Genomic DNA, 13,070 nt, shown 5'->3' on the forward strand with positions numbered 1-13,070 from the left:
CCGATTAATAGTACCGGAATCGCATGTGAAAATCGATTGAAAATCGGAACCACATATAGTGTGCAGGGAGCCTTAGAGCGGTTTCTAAAATCACCAGCACTTAAAAAAAAAACGCTCATAGTGTGAACAAGCTCTTAGGGCTTGTTTAGTTGCTGGGTAGGGGGAACCTAAAATGAAGACCCCAAAAAAATTCCTAGCAATCTGCTTCAAGCTTGTCAACATGAACAGCCAGTGGTCTACCTTCTCTCTCCTACACAGAATATGAGATTTTACAAAATTCGAGCTTGTGCTTTACGATGTAAAAAGAAAATTCCGAAAGAAACACAATTTCTTTTGTCAACGGAATAGATTGCAGCTATCCTTTTTCTAGTGAGGGCAAATAAGAATGCTAGGAACACTTAGTTCAGGAGGAGTAGGTGCCCTAATGTAATATGCAATGGGTAGACTTGGGTAACGAAACAGCCTTACCTAAAGTAGGAGGTTTTAAGATTATTTTATTGGACACAGGAAAATACAATGCGTTTTGTGGGACTTGCCCGTTTCCTCAGGTCTATGGGTGCAGCTGCAGTAGACACTGTACTGTACACCTGAGGAAGTGGGCAGATTCCGCGAAACGCATCTTCTTTTACTGTGTCCAATAACATTAACCTCCCCGGCGTTCTATTGAGATCGCCAGGGAGGCTGCGGGAGGGTTTTTTTTTAATTAAAAAAAAACTATTTCATGCAGCCAACTGAAAGTTGGCTGCATGAAAGCCCACTAGAGGGCGCTCCGGAGGCGTTCTTCCGATCGCCTCCGGCGCCCAGAATAAACAAGGAAGGCCGCAATGAGCGGCCTTCCTTGTTTTGCTTAGATCGTCGCCATAGCGACGAGCGGAGTGACGTCATGGACGTCAGCCGACGTCCTGACGTCAGCCGCCTCCGATCCAGCCCTTAGCGCTGGCCGGAACTTTTTGTTCCGGCTGCGCAGGGCTCAGGCGGCTAGGGGGGCCCTCTTTCGCCGCTGCTCGCGGCGAATCGCCGCAGAGCGGCGGCGATCAGGCAGCACACGCGGCTGGCAAAGTGCCGGCTGTGTGTGCTGCACTTTATTTGAAGAAAATCGGCCCAGCAGGGCCTGAGCGGCAGCCTCCGGCGGTGATGGACGAGCTGAGCTCGTCCATACCGCTCAGGAGGTTAAACAAAATTAAAGAGGAACTGTAACTAAAAACATCCCCAGGTCGGTACTCATCTCAGTAAGGGGAAGCCTCCGGATCCTATCAAGAACTTCTCCCGTCCTCCTGTGTCCCACGGCGGCGGAGAAAATCCTCCCAGAACAGCGTGGATGTAAATATTTACCTCCCGGGCTCCAGCGCAGGCGCAGTACCGGTTCTCTGCACGGAGATAGGTGAAAATAGCCGATCTCCGGCGGGCCGCTCTACTGCGCAGGAGCAAGTCTCCTGCGCAGTAGAGCGGACCCGACGGAGATCGGCTATTTCCGCTTACCTCCGTCAGAAGAGCTGCAACAGCGCCCCCGCTGGAGCCAGAAAAGGTAAATATTGCACAGTGCGACAAATTGTTGCCTGTGCGTTCCGTGGGCTCAGGAGGACGGGGGAAGCTTCATTAGGATCCAGAGGCTTCCCCCTACTGAGGTGAATACCCACCCAGGGGATGTTTTTTTTTTGTTACAGAGTCTCTTTAAGATAGATACCTCTTTACTCAACTGCACATAAGCTAATGTTGTAAAATGATAGCAGACGCTACAAAATGCCAGTTTATACCGTTCTAGCCCACACTGGGAATATACTGTATGCAAATATTGACTGTCTTGCAAGTCACAGCTAAGACACACCCACTTCGCCTCCCACAATGCAATGCGGGTGCCCTTGTGACCTCTCTCCCAATTTGCTGGCTCCCAGATCCTGATAAAGCATTGCTGATCGTACAACGCGGTATCTTGTGCTGTCCACCATCGTTTTATCACTTTATAAGAGCGAGGCATTTCCACACACACACCTCCAGTTATATAGAAAATAATGATGATCTCTAATAAGCTGCATGCAAAAAGTGCAATAGCAAGCCACAGATCATTCTCCTCCACAACAAAGATATTTACATTATACATACAATAGTGTTACCCAAGTGGGCGGCAGCATGCGGCCATCCAGTACTCACCCATCACTAATTCCCAGCATGCCATTCTGTCAGCATGGTGGGACAGACTGAAAGCGAGAAGGAAGGCCCAGACTTCCTCCTCCAATGTAAACAACGTGTCTTGGTCTCGTTTTTCTCAAGAATCTCCCTGAGAACCATGTAAACGTTCAGGTCACAGTATAACCTGTTAGCACCTTGTCAGGCAAGGCCACCACATCACCAACACATGTAAATAGGAGCCAAATTCAATTACTAGGCTAGGTACACACCATGCAATTTCTAGTCAGATCAACGGGTCGAACCGATAATTTCCAATATGTCCAATCTGCCCCGGTTGATAAAGGGATCGATTTTCAGATCACCACTGCACAAAATCGATCCCCATAGCCAAGTAGCCTATGCTAAACATCACTGGGAGGCGGGGCTCAATTTAATATATAGCAACATATAGATATAGGAAAGGTTTCTGATGCTGAAAACAGGAAAATTACTGTAAAAGTGTGTATCCTGAATAATTTGCTGCATTCTACTATACGTCACTACAGGCCCTTTTTAATAAACAGAAAACCCATTAACCGTTGCTTTTCACATAAAATTCAGGTGGTTTCAGGCCTTGTTTTAAAAGTCAACCTAATACCATACAATAACAACATTTCAAAGCACTTTTCTCCCATAGGACCCAAAGCGCATAATACAGTAGAGTCCTGGTTAACCAAAACTCAGCCTCAACTAACTGGCACCAGTCTTCTTCTCTCCTGCAGCTCCCTTGTATGGTTCCCTGGCGTGTCACCTGACCCACATCAGGTCACATGATGCGTCTGAGCAGGGGCGTAGCAATAGGGGGTGCAGCGGTAGCGACCGCATCGGGGCCCTTGGGCCAGAGGGGCCCCAAAGGGCCCTCCCTCAAGTACAGTATTAGCTCTCTATTGGTCCTGTGCTGGTAATAATCACTTCTATAGATGCTATGGATAGCAGTAATCATTAACAAACTGTTCCCCATCCCCTTCTTGCACCTCTGACACTGTAGTTGCCATTGGCAGGTCTTGGTGGGTCGTATCAATTGTTATGTATAGAGTGCTTGGGGGGCCCCATTGTAAAACTTGCACCAGGGCCCACAGCTTCTTAGCTACGCCACTGCGTCTGAGCTGTGCAAGGAAGATGCTGCAAGCTGTGAGCTGCAGGAGAGAAAAATACTGGCACCAATCCTTCATCAGGCAATCCCTGCCTATGCAGGGACTCTATGGTATTAAGCTACGGTGCAGTGTCTTTAATTTTGCAATGGGAGTTGTACTTTAAAAATACAGTACACGTTTCTCTCCCCAGAAAACAAGACTGTGGAGTTAGAACATAGGACCCGATCTAATTCACTTTTCCTCCTATGTTTTCTCCTAGGTGATATTTTCATATCTTATCTATAAAATGTCTTTTAAAGTGGGATAAAACTGACATAACATTCAATAAAATAGTGTTTTCCTACCTTTTATTACCCATAGTTATCATATTTGCCTTTGTGCACAAATAATCTTGTCTGTCTACAAATTACAACTTTCCAAAGTACAGTTTATCTGCTCTGAAAGCTGCCATTGCATTTCTTTGCATAGCTACTGTATTTATATGTTAAAATCTATCTAGTGATCACTTCTCAGCTACACACATATTAGTAGCAGAGAGAACTCAGTTTCAGCACTTTTCTAATATTTAATAAATGTATCTGACAAAGGAATATAAAACAAAAGATAATGTTATCACCTCTGCGGATGAGGCCAGAAGCTTTCCACTGAAGCAACGAGCTTTCCTATGAAGAACAAAGAGCTGTGTTTATCTGTTTGAATGCTGTCCTGCTACAATTTTTGTTTGTGGCAGTAGATTTTATGCTGTAAATAATCTTTTAGAACAAAGAGGGAATGCAGAGTTTCATACCACTTTACGCCACTAGGAAGCAAGAAAATACTTAAAATACTTTTGACAGTACTTTTTCAAAAACATCATCAAAACATTTGTATAGCGCTTTACTCCCGTAGGACCTAGGCCCATATGCAATAAGCTTTTTCTCCTGACTTTTCTCCTAGGAGATATTTTCACATCTTATCAATAAAATGCTTTTTAAAGAGAACCCTAGGCGGGGTTCTAACAACGAAATCCCCATACAGAGGCTGGGTCTGCCTATACAGCCCAACCTCTGTTGCTACTCAGATTCCCCCTAAGCCCCCCCTGCGCTCAGCGAGACCCCATTAATCAAGCTGTGCGGGCTGTGTTTACCTCTCTAATGTCAGTCTCCGCTCTCCCCCACCTTCCTGCATCACTCCGGTCCCTGCCCACATCCCTTTCCTCCAATCAGCGGTGAGTGGAGGGACATGGGCGGGGACCGGAGCGATGCAGGAGGCGGGGGAGCGGCGAGACTGGCATTAGAGAGCTAAACACAGCCCGCTGCGACACGCTGCGTGTCGACAGCGCGGCTGTGATTAATGGGGTCTCGCAGAGCGTGGGGGGGGGGGGGGGGGGGGGCTTAGGGGGAATCTGAGTAGCAACAGAGGCTGGGCTCTATAGGCAGACCCAGCCTCTGTATGGGGATTTCATTCTCAGAACCCCACCTCGGGTTCTCTTTAAACCTAAAGCAAGCAAGGAAGGAAATAATCAAAATAATTTTGATAGTTCTTTATCACGACTTTTTGGCGCTTTGTCAATTGCAAAATGCTAAAAAAATATTTTAAAAAGAAGATATAAAATTATCTCTTAGAAGAAAACTCAGGAGAAAAAGTTATTTGCATATGGGCCTCAAAGCTCATCTGATCAATGCTTTTTTTCTATACTTTTTCAAAGTTCTGAAAAGTTATATTAAACAGAAGAGTAAAAAGAATCTCCTAGGAGAAAAAAAGAATTGCATTATGGGCCATAGTCTCAGAGTGGAGACTGACAATATTATAAGTGCCTTTTTGCAATTAGTTCTGTGTAAGTTGATCTGGCAAAGCACGAGTACTCAGATTCCTTTATAAATTCACCTTGAATGACATACAGACGTTCTGCAAATTCCTTAGGAAGTAATATTTTAAACAAAATACAAGAAAAATTTGAGCTAATATTACAAGTGGGTAGAATGAAAAAAGAAAAAAAGAGAGACTGGAATGGGGCATAAGTACATTATGCACAATAACAAAATGTATTATTGGAGCTTCATCATATAATGCAGGCGTCCCGTTCTGGCAGTGAGGAATAAACGTATTGTTTGGTTTGGCCCTGCGGCTCTGTTGACAGCAAACCTAGGATTAGAGAGTTCCTGTCTGGCCCACAGCGAAGCTTCTACCAGCATGGAGAAAACAGAAAGATTCACCCAATCACATCTCACGGTCACAAAGCCTCGTCCAATCATTTCCCAGCATTCGAACTCCACTCTAGCCGATGATAAACAAATCGGCAGTACTCTTACGATGCCCATACATGTGGCAATTTTCCTTTTTATGCTGATTCCAGGTTGAACTTTTTAATGATAAAAAATAAATCCAACCCATCAATTTAATTTAAAGTGAATCTGTAACAAAATATGAAACAGCCCCAAAGGGGTACTAATCTCGGGAGGGGGAAGCCTCTGGATCCTAATGAGGCTTCCCCGTCCTCTTCATCCTCCAGGAACCAGCGCTGGCTGCCCCCAAAAACCAGCCCACATGGCTCAAGCGCAGCTGCAATATTTACCTACCTACTATTCACTCCTGCGCCATAGCGGCTTTCCAGTGTGCTCTGGCATATCGGGCTTGGCCATTTCCACCACAGCCCATCAGAAAGCTGCTACTGCGCCTGCGCAGGAGCGTAGAGGGTAAATCACTTTTATGATAGCAGTTCGGGTGCTGCCAGCACTGGATCCCAGAGGCGGAAGAGGATGGGGGAAACCTCATTAGAATTCAGAGGCTTCACCCTCCCAAGGTATGTACCCTTCAGGGGCGATTTTTTTTTTTCAGATTCTCTTTAAAAAAAATAAATCAGGATTCAAATTCACATGAAATGGAATAAAGAGCAAGAATAAAACATTAAATATTCAAAAATTCTAATTGAACAAAGAATTACCAGAGATATATTTTCACGTCTGCATGTATGGGCACTATTGAAAATAAGAGGCCACAATGGCAATAGGGGAGTCCTTCACTGTGAACAAGAGACTGGCTCCGCCCACGAAACTTATGCCAGAAAGGGGCGGGGCGGTTGGTACACATGGGTCGGAGCATGAACTGGCTCAGAAGAATGTATGTGCAAATAAGTCTCCAGCACCTCCAGGCGTTGGTGAAGACACTGCAGGATATCGTGTGATAGCATCTCCACGCTTGCGTAGCAGACCTTCTCTAGGTCGAATATGTCCTTCAGGAACTGGAGCGTCTGATCCTGTTTGAGTGAGAGAGAGAAGAAATTATTATAATACTAGCTGAAGACCCGGCGTTGCCAGCGTATGTATTTGGTTGTTGTTTGTTCTGACTATTTTTTCTAACCTTGAGGGTCCATTCACACTTAAAAGCACAAAACGGTAACACTTAAACGCAGAAAAATCACTGGACAAATACCAGTTCTTGAAGCGATCGTGATTAGCGCTTCCATATATGCTAATTGCGATTGCTCCTGAATGGCCAAAAGATGCTGCCGGTAACGCATTTGGCGATTCCCGCTAATCGAGAAACGCTCACTATCAGTGGCAATGGTGGCAGTGAGATCACTGCTATTAGGTTTCTATTGCGCTAGCGCTTTAAAAAGCACTAGTGCTTTGGCGATTAGCGGGAATCGCCTGCTAATCGCCCTAGTGAGAACGGGCCCTGACACACAGCAGCTAAATGACCAAGTTTGTGAACTTTGGGTTCCTGGGTATCAATAATGTGAGAATGGAAGCAGTTTAAATTTTCCCATTGAAATCAAGGAAACAAATTGATTGGCCGTTTGTGCCTTCGCCACTTCATCAGAACTTGTACTTTAGTCACCCAATGACCGATTGTAGTAGGTTTGAGGCCTCTGCCATTAAAGGATACCAGAGCGAAAGGTGCACTGGGTAGGGAGTATAAGCAAAGACTTAACGCGCCTCCCATTCCCTTCCGTCACTCCGTTCACCTACACTCAGTCCCGTTATCCACGGCAACTCCTAACCCTGACATACTGCACCGCGCATGCGCAGTATGTCCTCCTGCTCCCCTGTGGCTGCGCAGTGATGTCACAGGATAGGAGCGCAGTTTCTCTCCCCACTCCTGCGTCCTGGCTTGCATGCTACTGCATTGAGCATCACATGTGGAGTGGAGACATGGGTGGAGCAAGTGCGCGGCCACAGCGGAGCAGAACGTCCAGGTTTGGAGTCACCGGGAATAATGGGTTTGAGTGTAGGAGAACGTCAAGTGAGGAAGGGAAACGGGAGGCATGGTAAATGTTTGCTTATAGCCCCCAACCACAGCTGCTGATAAGAACTAATTGGACACTTATCAGACTAAACAAGAACAGGAACACAGAGCAGTGGATTTCTGTGGAATAAATACTTTGCATAGTGAAATGTGGAAGAGTTTGGTTGTGTGGTCTCCCCCTCCGAACTGTCTGTGCATAGCTCTGTCCACACATCAGGCTGTTCAGGCTCCCCATAGATCACGCTCATGCCACTTAGTGTTACCATATAAGAGCTGTGATCAGCCGGATGTGTGATGAGCCATGGTAACAGCTCTGATGAAGCAGCCGTATGGCAGAGAATGGAGGAGGCCACATCAGGAAGTTACAGCAGCAGCAGGTTAGGACATGCAGGGCAGTGTTAAACACATCAGCACTTCACTTGCTGTTTGTCCTTATAAAGGAAGTTTAACCCATGATTTAAATCACAATCAGTAGCTGTTACCCCCTTTCCCATAAAAAATCTTTTCCTTTTTTCGAACAGACCATCATGGACGTTTGTATGGCTGATCTTGTGGTGAGATCCCACCCACAATGTGATGTCAAGGCCATGGCCATAACAGTTTCCTGCCTGTGGTCCTTGTTGCATTGTGGTAAATAATATATAGTGTGTGTGTGTGTTCTATTTTTTCTACTTCTCACTTTGCAATGTATTGATTTTATTTTTTACCCTAAAACTTTCTTTCAGTAGTTAAAGGGACCTGAGCAGTGCAGAAAAAAAGGAAATCTGGACTTACCTTAAGCTTCCTCTAGCCCCCCCCCCCCCCCCCCCCCCATAGACCGCGAGGTCTCCCGGCATCCTCTTGGTCCCCTCTGTGGTTCCGCTGGCGGCTGTGGTAATCCGTCTTAGGGCCTTTTTCCACTAGCCTGCGATTTGCGATTTGCTTCTAATCGCAAATCGCAAGGTACATTAAACTAATGGAAACTGCAGCAGCAATTTCCATTAGTGCGATCCGATTGCGATGCGATTTTGGTCAAAGCGCAATCGTCGTCCTGCCGCGTTTTGTATGCGATTGAGCTGTACTATAATGAGTATAGTAGCTCAATCGCAATCGCATGGTGGAAATTGAAACGCGATTGCGATCGCGATCGGAATCGCGATCGCAATCGCGATCGCATTTCATAGTGGAAAAGAGCCTTCAGTCTGAAGTCGCGTGTGCGCGCCCCCAGCACATCATGTCGGTCGCCGTAAGCATCCTGCGTGATCCTCTAAAGACTAAATCGTGCATGCGCAGGACGGTTATGTCGATTGGTGTGATCACGCGTTGGGGGGCGCACACACGTGACTTTAGCCAAAGTCGCAACATTACAAAAGCCGCCAGCAAAACCATGGAAGAGACCAAGAGAATGCAAAGGGACCAAACGGGACACGGGGCTGGAGGAAGCCCCAGGCAAGTCCAGATTTCCTTTTTTTGCACTGTTCAGGGTCCCTTTAAGTTCTTCTTTAACTACTTAAGGACCTTAGTAGTTGAAATCTACGTCCTGTTTTGATAGCCATCTGGCTGCCAGGGCGTAGATTTCCTGCGCCTGCGCAAGGCTCTCACAGGATTGTTATGATCCTGGAGTCAACACTGCTGTTCGGATGGGTTGGGGCTGCAGGGGAGGATCCAGAGGCATCCCTCTTCCGAGGTAAGTACCCCACGGGGCTCTTTCTTTTCATGTTAGGTACACACAATGCATTTTTTTCCGGTCGATTGTCCGTTCGATCGATTTTCGATTTGATTTTCCAATCGATACCCTTATCTTTTCTCATTGATTTCCATTCACTTCTATAAGAAATCGACCAGAAAAAGGATTGAAAATAATATCGGACATGACGGAAGTTATCTATGGAACCATCTATCTAATACAAAATTGTATGGTTTGTACCGAGTATTACAGGTGTTCTTTCATATGCCTCTATCAAATAGATCCAAAGAACAAAAGGGTCGGCAACACCTGATGCTTCAGAGCCCTTTTATTCCATCACATGTTAACGGCAGCACTGTGTGATGGAATAAAAGAGCTTTGATACCTCAGGTGGTGCCGACCCTTTAGTTCTTAGGTACTGCGGTGCTCCCCAGGGGGCACTGGGGTTTGGGTCTGGGCACGCTGATTTCCTCTTTCTGCCATTCGGTGCTCCCCTCCATTCGATTTTTGCTTCTATCAAATAGATGACATGCCACCCAAGCTATCAGCATATAGGAACAGTACCTTAAAAAAGCAGCACAGGTCATGTGACGAGTTTCTGGGCCCCAGGAACCCCCAGGTCAGGAAAGGGCTTATGTGCTCACACACTGCGTAGAAATGGGCGAAAAATCCATCTTGAACCTGAAAAATGAAAACAAGCCACGAGCTCTATGTCACATCGCAACTCATCTTCCCTCCTCCGTCACCAGGGATGGATTCACACATAACAATATTTACAGTGAAAATACATCTCTCTGGCAAAAAATGAAAATAAAACCCTAACCGTACTCAATTTTTTTAAATGCCTTTAAAGTGGACCTTTTGCACAGGCCACAAGGAAAACAGATGCACACTGTGTGTTTTTAGATAGAAGAGCCTTTCTAATTCCCCCTCATCTGTAAGTAATCACAAGTGTAATTTAAGCTTTCAGGGCCCTTTTCCACTAGCAATCGCTAGCGTTCACGCTGAACGCTAGCGATTGCTGAATCGCAATTACCGGCGATTCCCCGACGTTAGCGGCCGCGATTTTGCTATGCTATGCACTGCATAGCAAAATCGCGGCAAATATCGCTCCGTCGCGCGTTCGCGTTCCCGGCAAAAACGAATCGCGGTAGTGGAAATGACCTACCGCGATTCCTATGTTAAAAAGCAAACCGTAGCGATTGTAAAATCGCTAGCGGTTTGCGTTTTTGCGATTCAGCCAGCTTGCGCTGGTGGAAAAGGGCCCTCAACTGTGTCAGCACAGAAATATTTAAACACTGGATGTTAACATTATGTCTGCTTCCACAAAAGCAGAAAGTAGACACACTGCAGATTTATTGCAGGAATTGTATTATTGTATTCTGTAACAAATAAATGTTTTTCTTTAAAGAAAACCTGTAATGAAAACAAAAAAAACCCTCTGGGGCATACTAACCTCAGGAGGGGGAAGTCTCTGGATCCTAACGAGGCTTCACCCGTCCGCCAGCGCTGCAGCCCCCCGAACAGCGCAGAGGTAGATATTTACCTACCGCGATCCTGCGCAAGCGCACTAGTGGCTCTCAGTTCGGGTTAAAGCGGAAATAGCTGAACCCGACCGTATTCGCGCCTGCACAGTAGAGCGGATATGATCGGGCTCTACTATTTCCGCCTTGCACAAACGAAGAGCCACTGGTGCGCTTGCGCAGGATTGCAGAGAGGTAAATGGTACTCGCGCCTGCGCTGTCTTGTCAGGATTTGTCAAGGTAAGTATCCCCCAGAGGGGTTTTTTTTTTCGTTACACGGCCTCTTTAAAGTTTATTATGCTGTTGCTTATTTTTTAGAAGAGGGCGGAAGTTCTGAGTTCAGGTCTGCTTTAGAGAAGAAAAAAAAAGTTGATATTTATGTAGAGGGAATGCTCTGGATCCCACAAAGCCTTCCTGGTCCTCTCTCAGCGCCCTGGTATCACCGCTGTCCCTTATCGAAATTCCACACCTTCCGGACTCCTCTGAAGGCTTCAGAATTTTAGATTACCAGTAAGCAAACGTTTATTGTGCCTTCAGCCACATAAACATTCACCAATAGTTTCAGGAGCCTTGCAGAGTGCCCCTTTATCAAGGGGGGTGGGGGATTTCCACAAGCCTCGATAAAGGGGGACTCTGCAAGGCCCCCAAAAGTATTGTTGAATGTTTATGTGCATGATGGCACAATAAAGGTGTGTTGTTAAATATTGTTATTCGTATCCGTGGAATAAAAGGAGGCCACCCCTCTGAATACAAGATCAGAAACAAACAAAATACAAACTGAGGGTTTCTAGTAATCTTATGCATAAAACATACCTTTTAATAGTAATGCCAATAAATAGTCACACAAGTGATATAGCATACAAAAAGTCCTCAATACACGTTGGTCATAATGCGTTAGACTATTGACATTATGACCAACAACTGTATCATTTTTTGGCATTACAGTACTATTAAAAGTTATGTTTTTATGCATAAGACTACTAGGCCGTGAAACCCTCAATTTGTATTTTGTTTGATACAAAAAAGGTGTGTTTCATGTAAAATTGGTGTGCAGACAATACTTGTACTTGTACTTATGGTGATTGGCCTAATCATCTGTCATGCACCCAACAACGGCTGTAGAGTCAGTGCAAAAATCGAACTATTTCAGCACCCCCACGGGGTAGCACATCCCCCTAACGCCCTCCACTGATTATCTTGTTCTTCAGTCCAAAAATCATTGGACTCCTCAGTTTATTAAACTACCGACTCCAAGTACCCAAAAATTGCTCCGACTCCTTGACCCCGACTCATTAGTCTAATACTTACCAGCGCTGTGGAGTTGGTACAAATCTTTCCAATCTGATTCCTCAGTTTGTGAAACCACCAACTCCAGGCACCCAAAAATTGCCCTGACTTCTTAACTCCACCCCTGCACCCAACATAATATGTTTATGGTGTGGCAGTTCTCGCTTTGGGAATTTGCAAGTGCTTCTGAAAACAGGCGCATCCGTAGTGCGCAGGCACTACGGTATTTTTCGGACGCTCCTGACCATAAGACACACCTAGGTTTAGAGGACAAAACCAGGGGAAAAATATATATACTAAACCTGGGGCATCCATGGTGAAGGGACATCTTGTGGATTATGCCCCCTTTGTACCTCTTGTGTCTCCCTGTGTCCTCCTCTGTCCCCCTTGTGTCTCCCTGTGTCCCCCATGTGTCCGCCTCTGTCCTCCTTATGTCCTCCTCTATGCCCCTTCGCGTCCCCCTTGTCTGTCCTCCTCTATGCCCCTTTGTGTCCCCCTTGTCTGTCCTCCTCTATGCCCCTTTGTGTCTCCGTGTCTTCCTCTGCATGGGCACAGTACAGGGGACTCCATGACGTTGTGGCGGGTTGGAGGTTCATATTGAAGGTGTTCACAAGAACTCCCTGCATTTGGACTATACAACGCTGTGACTCTCCCCCCCCCCCCCCTTCAAAAAGTGAGGCATACAGTACTTTATTTACAGTTAAAGTTTTTACAATTTTATGATCCCTTTAGCCATGGACTACCTCCCTCTTCCCCCCCGCTGAAACTGGGACTAACTCAGGAGATTCAGGCATTAATCCAAATACATAAGTACATCAGGAAATCCTCCTATCTACTGTACTGTAAATACATTCAGCCAGGCCTGTGGATCGAAACATGAATCCTTAAACTCCATCTGCTCTATTTTTCATACACTAATGCTTTTTCCTTGTTGGTTAAAAAAAAAAAAAAAAAAGCAACATACAAAGCATTTCATCCCTGCCAAACCTCGGCAATTTATCTATATGAAGATGGTGTCTGTTTTTGGGAGCAAAGAACTACTGGCTAGGAAGCGGATTCCTATTGGCCATCCAAGTCAGACAAAATGAATAAGGATACTGGAAACGT

The 13,070-nt window shown here is 45.7% G+C and overlaps 1 protein-coding gene across 3 annotated transcripts in view; it reads right to left on the minus strand.

Moving 5' to 3' along the window:
• Nucleotides 1-6,146: 6,146 nt before the first annotated feature.
• MIGA1 (mitoguardin 1) overlaps nucleotides 6,147-13,070 on the minus strand; it is a 95,169-nt gene continuing 88,245 nt past the window's right edge. For 2 of the 3 annotated variants that reach the window (XM_068242466.1, XM_068242467.1), the window contains exons 15-16: nucleotides 9,718-9,834; nucleotides 6,147-6,495 (exon numbers count right to left, since the gene is read on the minus strand). In XM_068242466.1, coding sequence (XP_068098567.1) covers nucleotides 6,295-6,495; nucleotides 9,718-9,834 — 318 coding nt within the window. In that variant the 3' untranslated portion in view covers nucleotides 6,147-6,294. The remainder of the gene's footprint in view (nucleotides 6,496-9,717; nucleotides 9,835-13,070) is intronic. The other variant, XM_068242468.1, reaches the window with a different exon arrangement.

Source organism: Hyperolius riggenbachi, chromosome 6 (genome assembly GCF_040937935.1).
Source record: "Hyperolius riggenbachi isolate aHypRig1 chromosome 6, aHypRig1.pri, whole genome shotgun sequence".
NCBI classification, from domain to species: Eukaryota; Metazoa; Chordata; class Amphibia; order Anura; family Hyperoliidae; genus Hyperolius; species Hyperolius riggenbachi.